This window comes from Etheostoma spectabile, chromosome 14, assembly GCF_008692095.1.
Source record: "Etheostoma spectabile isolate EspeVRDwgs_2016 chromosome 14, UIUC_Espe_1.0, whole genome shotgun sequence".
NCBI lineage: Eukaryota > Metazoa > Chordata > Actinopteri > Perciformes > Percidae > Etheostoma > Etheostoma spectabile.
In genome coordinates, this window is record NC_045746.1 from 7,169,527 (window position 1) to 7,177,939 (window position 8,413).

Below are 8,413 nucleotides of genomic sequence, written 5' to 3' on the forward strand. Positions count from 1 at the left end.
CACCAACCTCCTCCCTGTAGACTCGTCACAACGCCGTCCAACTTCCTTGCAAGTCTTGGCTACTGTGGCTAGAGCGTAGAAGAGCAGTGGGATTGAGAAAATTAGCCTACTACACATTTGATTTATTACCACAGTAAATTGTAAAAAAACAACAAAAACAAATGTATGGACTCAAGTCTTCTTCAACACAGCCTGGTGTTCATTATGTAAATTATTGTCCCATTTATTTTAAAATAGATGGTAAAGCAAAACATTAACTATCTCACTGTATGAAATCACTTCATCCAAGTTAGTTTTAACATTTTGAGTGGAGCATGTAACAATATACTGGTTATAGTTATATGTTATATTCACTATATCTGAAAAATATGAAAAAACTGTTTTGTATAATCCATTAACGTTATATTTATTGTGGCTGTTTCTGTACCACGTTATACTAAACATCACTACAGAAACAACCAACATGACCGTGTCCATTGACTCCGTGATGACGCTGGCATATCATTCACTGATCATCGTCTCTGTCCCACAGAAGGGAAAGAAATGTGTCCGGACGCCAAAGGCCCAGCACGGGATGCGCTTTGAGTTGTCGGGCTGCTCCAGCACCAGGCTGTACAAACCGAAGTTCTGCGGCGTCTGCACAGACAATCGCTGCTGCACGCCGCACACCACCATCACAGCCCTGGTGGAGTTCCACTGTCCAGATGGAGAAGTCTTCACCAAGAACATGATGTTCATCAAGACCTGCTCATGCCATCATGACTGTCCGCAAGATAACGACATCTTCCTGGCGTCCAACACTCGGAGGATGATTGGAGACTATGATAATGACATGTGATGAAAGGTTACGCACGCGCACACACACACACACACACACACACACACACACACACACACACACACACACATACATACACAAATTAGGACTGCACCATTCTAACACCCTACCCTAAACCCTTACAACTGTTCAATTCAATTTTATTTATAGTATCAATTCATAACAAGAGTTATCTCAAGACACTATACAGATAGAGTAGGTCTAGACCACACTCCAGAATTTACAAGGACCCAACAGTTCTAGTAGTTTCCTCCAGAGCAAGCAACAGTGTGACAGTGGTGAGGAAAAACTTCCTTTTAGGAAGAAACCTTGGACAGACCCAGGCTCTTACTACTACACATCTAACCTTCATTGTAATCCAGCCTTAAAGTACAAAGTAAGTAATTCATAACTTTTTTTATCAGAGATAACGTTTTTTTTTTTTACAAAGAGTCATCACGCCAATGCTGCTATGGCTTGTTGGTCTGGAAAACATAGAGGTACGATTCAACTCGATGAATCAAATTTAACCTAGCTAACCCCAAACTAGCCAAGATTTACACAAAATTAGACTCAATAACATTCATCATTACATCTTGACTCATGTTGGACATTACAGTTTGACGAAACAATGAGGGGGTTGACACAGTCAGTGTCAGTGGGGGTCAGGGGTCTGGTTAACTTCTTCACCAAACCCTGTTGGGGTATTCCAGCTGCCAGGTCTGGTCAACAGTTATGCAGAGACATGAATCATGAAGTAAGAAAGATAAGTATGTTGTTTGTAGTTTGTAGCTTGTAGTTTTTCCATAACATTCCATGTGATAAAACACAGTTGCATATGGGGGAGATCATAACACCTCTGTTTAAAAGTTTTGTTGGCATCAGTGGAAGGCCGGAGAAAGATGACGGACGTTCAGAGACCATTTCCAAACATATACAACCAGGTGTTAAAGTGTGCCGGAACGATCCTATACTACGTTCTAGCACCTTTGAATAATAATTAAATTAATCTAACTGGCATATTAATAGATCAGTGTTTCATTTTGCATCGGCGCACCACCGTGAGTCCATGAACGAAGCAAGTGTCTGCGATTAGTTCACATGTCTGTCTTAATCGCAGGACAGTCAAGTGTATGTTATCTAAGGTGGTAAAGTCAGTTGAACATGTGAAGTGAAGATAACATTGTCGGAAGCCTGCAAGACACAAACAGTGTTAGCTGAGCTCGACCAGAGAATATTCGGGTAAAACAGATCTGTGATGCTGTTCTGCCCTCGTTGTTCTCGGTGAATTGCTGGAAGTGGTGTAATGTGCAGTACATTGCAGGGGAAAAGCCCGGCATCCCCTTCTACATCTTTGAGTTCAGATCATTTTGTTACAAATACTATTTCCAAAGATGAAAAATGTCAATGCTTAAAGATAAATGTGTTTTTACTAACAACAAAGCAGAACACAATGCAGTCCTTTTGGGGTTTTCTATTGCATAGAATTCAGCATGAGAAGAAAATACAGATACATGAGATGCAAATATACTGTAGATAATCAAATATTCATAAACTAAACAAAAACCAAGAGCTTGATTTTCTTGATTTTGTCTGTAATCTTGGAATAATGACTTTTAAAGTGTTAATATGTTTGTCACCATCTTGACAGAATGACAATATGTCCATTGTGTGTTATCATGAGACAAGTAAAAGTCTTTAAAGATGAAGTGGAAGACATTTACAGCACAATCTATGACGTAAGACAACCAGATCATTAAAGTTGCTGAACAGCATGTTGACATCCAATATTTGTATTACAAACACATAGATACTGTACATATTTATGTATTACATATTTCCGGAGGTAATGACGATTCAAGAATTCTTGAGATGTGTATTTTATAGTCCAACTGAAATCCCATTTAGTCAGTGTTAGGACATCAAAATAATCCTTTTATGTCATTTTTTAACATGTCCAGATTAATACAGTAGAGACTTGTGTTTCTTTTTGCTCAGCAGAGAAATGCACCGATTCAGCGAGGTCTTCTGTCCCTTGTAGGCCTTTCAGAAGCTTTTTAATCCAGTGTGAAACTACAATGTCTTTGCACAATAAATTAATAAATTAAAGGAATAGGGCTTTATAGAGCAGTTATGTGTGCTGTAGTAGACAAAAAAAGCAATTTATTTCAGTTGGACTTTAAATTGAGATTGTGCTTTTATTCCTATAGTGATGTGGGCTAGGGTCTCCATGGTGACAGTTTGGCCTAAAGACAAATGGAGGAAAAAACTATAACATGACTTATGAATTGCTGTTGCTATTATTTTCTCTATATTTAAAAAGAAAAGAACGACGGACACATTTTGGCATTTGGCAAATATTGCTTATGTAAATACTGTAAGACTGTGTACAGTTTTGTACTATAATTTATGCAACACAGTTATAGTTCTGTATCATATTGTTTTGTTTTTTCACTGTAACCACCTGACTGAGATAAGATGGAGTTATTCTCTGTTGCACTTTTGCCTTTGTTCCAATAAACTAAGTCTATTTTTTATAGAAACCTTGCATTGGTCTGTTCCTGTGGCTAAGAAAACACACACACACACACACACACACACACAGAGTTTTGGATGACCACCCGTGCTGCTGTTTGTGAATTTGCACCACAGTACAATACACGTATCTACTTAGGCAGTTACTACATTATTATATAATCAATAATCAGTGATGTAGTGGAGGCTAAACGCACGTAAACGCCGTTTATGCACCTCTCAAAATTCGGAAATGGCGTTTACCCACCTCCAAAGTGCGTTTATCCACCTCTGAATAGCCTATCGTCCCAAAGCCATTCTAAATTTAGCTTATGTTGTTTTAGTTTGTTCATTATTAGTTTCATAGGTTGTTAAAACTAAGACGAAGTCTATCATATTGCGCTGCATTACTGTCAGTGTGGACCAATCTCTTGCGGTGTTTGGGGTATCAAGCCCCCAACGTCTCCTTCCAGGCAGCGCTGCCTGGAAGGCGATAGGATTGGTCAATGGTCAAACATCAAGCAGGAAGCAGCAGTCAAAGATTCGTCAGTCACTCTATCCTCCATTAGGCTACATGTCTCATGTAGTAGTTAATGATGAATGGGTTTTAAAAATTATATCCGTCATTTTTTTAAGCGCCGTCAAGACAGCAGCCGTCCTCCTCATGCCAGCAAACGGTCTCAGAAAGAAGCCCAAAGTGAGTGAGCTCGGAAAACAGAACTCAACTTAATGTTTTTGAGGTTAATTTGGTTAATGGCAGATTCATGCCACTGACTCAAAAAGCCACGGCATTGATTAGGTTAGCCTAGTCCTTTCAGACAGGAAGCTGCAGGTCACCTAGCTACCTTTTCCCATTAGTAAAATTCGGATATTGTCTGAAATAACTGGATGTTTAGGATATATTGTCTGGAAAAACTGGATGTTTTAGGATATATTGTCTGGTAAATAACTGGTGTTTTAGGATGTATTGTCTGATAAATAACTGAATGTATTTCATTCTCTGGTCACTGAAAGTTAGAGACAAGAATTCCCTTTGCTAGTAGCTAGCTAGGTATTGTTGTCGCTCTAGCTGTTCGCGGTTTCGCAGGTAAGGTAATGTTTGTTGGTAACAGCGAGTTGGCCAATCAGAAACGTTGTGTTACGCTTAGGATTTGGGTAATATAGTTTTTCTACGTAAGATAGTGGATAATTGTTTTCTTATAATGTTACAAGGTTGATATCATACAGACTTCTAGCTTCATCAGGAGCAGAAACTGGGTCAGTCTACCTGGGATGGTTTATACATTATGGCTGATAATCTAAATTTTATGGGAGAAAATCAATGGGATTTTACATATATATATAACAGCGAGTTGGACCAATAGAAACGTTGCTGTTACGCTTAGGATTGTGGGTAATATAGTTTTCTACGTAAGATAGTGGATATGTTTTTTCTTATAATGTTACAAGGTTGATATCATACAGACTTCTAGCTTCATCAGGAGCAGAAACTGGGTCAGTCTACCTGGATGGTTTATACATTATGGCTGATAATCTAAATTCTTATGAGAAATCAATGGGATTTTTACTATATATAATATATATTATATATATATATATCTATAATCTAATATATACTGCACCACACACAACACAAAAAAAAATACTACAGAATTTATAGTTTACCCACCTCTTTTTTTACCACTACACCTCTGTCAATAATATAATAATATAATATACAAATGGAGTTTTAACTGCATTGAGTTTCTTCTGTGTTCACATCCTGAATGAAGCTGAGTTGTTGTGAAGCAGTGTGTGGCTGAAACTGGACCAAAAAGGTGCGAGAACTAATTTGGCAGCTGCATAACATGATCATTGCATGAGTCTTGGATATATATTAAAATGTATATTCTTATTTATAGATCTTGGTAACATGTCCCACATGTATTTTATGTATTTGCCACTACGGAGTCCCAGAAATCACATCCGGAAAAAAAAAAGTGGCCACGAAATAATTTGTGGCCACTGAATACTATTTTTTTGCCTCAGAATAGTATTTTTGGGATAACGATGGAGCCTAACTATAATGCGGGCAGTTCTGCTGTAGAACAACCTGCATGGGGCACACGCTACCCAGAGCAAGCTAAAGGTGCAGTCATGGACAGAGATGATTTGATTGAATTGTATTTTAGACTGGGAATGAGTTACAAAGACATTCTAAAAAGCCTGGTCATGCAAGGAATTGTAATTGCCGAGATGATGCATTTAACCCTCATGTTGTCCCCGGGTCAAATTGACCCGTTTTCCTGTATCAGTGTTCTTTTTAACTACCCAAAATAACATGATTGATTCCACACAACACTCTTAGGCAAGTATTTAAATCTCTACATTTATTAATTTTGAGGTGTCTTGTTAAATTTCATAGCATTTGACAAAAACATTGAAGTGGTTTTGAAATATTATTGAGTAAAAGTTGACACATTCCAGTCTGTGATTATCCATCCATTATCCATTTTTTTTTTCTAATTCAAACATTAGGTATGATTTCCTAAAAATTAGGTTTATTGACCATAAATTCCCATAAAAACTGTAAAACTAAAGTTAAAAAGTTAGTGTTAGGCTACGTAGTGTTAAATGTCAAAAAAGTGAGAAACATTGAAAAAAGTGATGAAAAAAAGTGACCAAAACGTAAAAAAAAGTTAAAAACATGGATAAAAAACTTCGACAAAAATGTTGATTTTCAAATGGAATTAACTAGAATAGTGGACGACTTGGACGCCGGTGTTTACCGGTAAGCTAATCATTCAGGCTAATATGCTATTCTATTTTTTTTTTTTTAATAGTGTAAGGATGTAGCCTAATATCAAGACTTTGGTTTTCTGTGATTGTGCTCAGATGGGACAGTGTACAGGAGCACGTGTTTCTCTTACATGGTTATGATCTTTGTATATATTACACAATCATCTTGGGAGGGCTCCATAGACTGTGCATTATTATCAATATTAACAGTCTATGGATGGCTCTGAAGGCTTCATGTTTCCGGTAAGACTGAGGCAGCTTGACGCAGCATTTCCGGAGCACGAGGGGGCCACTCCTCCGCGGCTCCGCGGCGCGTGGCGGGCGGTGTCGGTGTGCGGAGCTGCTGCTGTCGGCCTGATGTCGGTCTGATATCAGCGGGAGTCCGAGCAGCGCAGGCGGATGGAAGAGCGACATCTGTGAGCGGAGCAGGGCCGCGGGCACGCGCTCAGCTGCTGTAAGTGTGTGCATGATCAAGATGTGACTGTCAGACTGTACATACAGTATGTGCCACAAATAGACATGCTGCCTGGCACTGCTGCAGGAGTTTGAAGCCAGCTTGTCTAATTGGATTTGTATGGGAAAGCAGTAGGAATGTTCTAGATCTTACGTGTATTAATATTTGGTTTTTCTGACAAAGGCGTTACAGTAAAAGTACATCCATGCAGTGAAGGCATGTGTAAATTATATTATGATGTGTCACAGCTGACACAACACAACAACTGACTTGGGGAAATCTCGCCAAACTCAATTGACAAATCAGCCAAAAAATCCTTCCATCATTCTGCCTCTCAGCCAAGACGTGTAGGAATCATCGGTATGTTCAGGTCAAAACAGATACATATTTAATATATTCCTCAACTTTAATAATGGCAGTGTACAGTATATTGGTGGTTTCATTTTTTTTTAAAACAGCATTTAAGATGATTGTAAATGGTGTTATTTTTGTATTGAGGCTCTGTGTAAGTGTGAGGTTACCCCTGAAACAGCAGAATGTGTGGGGCTTCCATATCACGGTCCTGATGAACAGCCCTGACACATGAGAACAGGAATCCTGTGAGTCTGACTTAGCAGAAATGTCATTTATTGTTGGTGATTATGATGAAAGCTCAGTGCTGAGGAGGCTGCTCACTGTAAGCGGACTCATGCTGCACTTCCAAACACAGTCAACACAAAAACAGAATTAAACCGTGGATGTACATTACTGCACAAACGGATAGCAGAGCTCCAAAAATGCTCTGTCCACCAGGGACGGACCGGGGGTTAAAAACAGCCCTGGACTTTCTCCCAAACAGGCCCATCATCCGGCCATTCGCTCCTAGCCGTGCGCGACAGACACTTGCCAGGATGTCTTGATACTACACATGCCACAATACTGTAGCATGACAAGGTATTCACAGCAAGTAGCATCAATGATGATGATTGTGGTTGTGTTTATTAATGAAGCCTCAGCCGTCAAATAAAAACAAAAATGTACAATGTCATTTCATGTGCATTGAAAATAAAATACAAATAATAAAATGTCACTACAGAAACCCCAAATTACACAACCCTGTAATTATAAAACAGTACAGAGTATTACTGACAAGCCTTTCAGTGATAAAGCAAGCTACTCGCTGTACCTGAACATTGGGAGTAGATATTCTGTAGGCCTATATGGGGAGTAGATAATCTGTAGGACAATATGGGGAGTAGATATTCTGTAGGGCTATATGGGGAGTAGATATTCTGTAGGCCTATTGGGGGATTAGATATTCTGTAGGCTATATGGGGATTAGATTTCTAGGCCTTTAATAATTAGATATTCTGTGCCTATATGGGATTATATCTCTGTAGCCTATATGGGGATTAGATATCCTGTAGGCCTATATGTGGATTGATATTCTGTAGGGCTATATGGGAGTAGATATCTGTAGGCCTCATAAGAATTAGATATTCTGTAGGCCTATATGGGGTAAGATATCTGTAGGCCTTTATAAGAATTAGATATTCTGTAGGCCTATATGGGATTAATATTCTGTAGGCCTATATGAGAGTTATTTCTGTAGGGCTATATGGGGAGTAGATATTCTGTAGGCTTATAAGAGTCTGATATTCTGTAGGCCTAATGGGGATAGTGAGATAGTTCGGTAGGCCTATATGGGGATTAAGAGATTCTGTAGGCCTATATGGGGATTAGATATTCTGTAGGCCTATATGAGGAGTAGATATTCTGTAGGGCTATATGGGGAGTAGATATTCTGTAGGCATTTATAAGAATTAGATATTCTGTAGGCCTATATGGGGATTAGATATTCTGTAGGCCTA

The 8,413-nt window shown here is 38.9% G+C and overlaps 2 protein-coding genes and 1 long non-coding RNA gene across 3 annotated transcripts in view; 2 read left to right on the forward strand and 1 right to left on the reverse strand.

Annotated features, from left to right (window-relative positions):
* ccn2b (cellular communication network factor 2b) overlaps positions 1 to 1,107 on the forward strand; it is an 8,723-nt gene extending 7,616 nt beyond the window's left edge. Inside the window, exon 5 of the mRNA XM_032536251.1 lies at positions 533 to 1,107. Coding sequence (XP_032392142.1) covers positions 533 to 838 — 306 coding nt within the window. The 3' untranslated portion in view covers positions 839 to 1,107. The remainder of the gene's footprint in view (positions 1 to 532) is intronic.
* LOC116702128 (uncharacterized) overlaps positions 1 to 8,413 on the reverse strand; it is a 22,370-nt gene that overhangs the window by 8,500 nt on the left and 5,457 nt on the right. The window contains exon 2 of the long non-coding RNA XR_004335061.1: positions 7,321 to 7,331. This is a non-coding gene — a long non-coding RNA (uncharacterized LOC116702128). The remainder of the gene's footprint in view (positions 1 to 7,320; positions 7,332 to 8,413) is intronic.
* Positions 6,419 to 8,413, forward strand: part of epb41a (erythrocyte membrane protein band 4.1a) — a 76,503-nt gene continuing 74,508 nt past the window's right edge. Inside the window, exon 1 of the mRNA XM_032536222.1 lies at positions 6,419 to 6,563. The gene's annotated coding sequence lies outside the window, so the exon portion shown is untranslated. The remainder of the gene's footprint in view (positions 6,564 to 8,413) is intronic.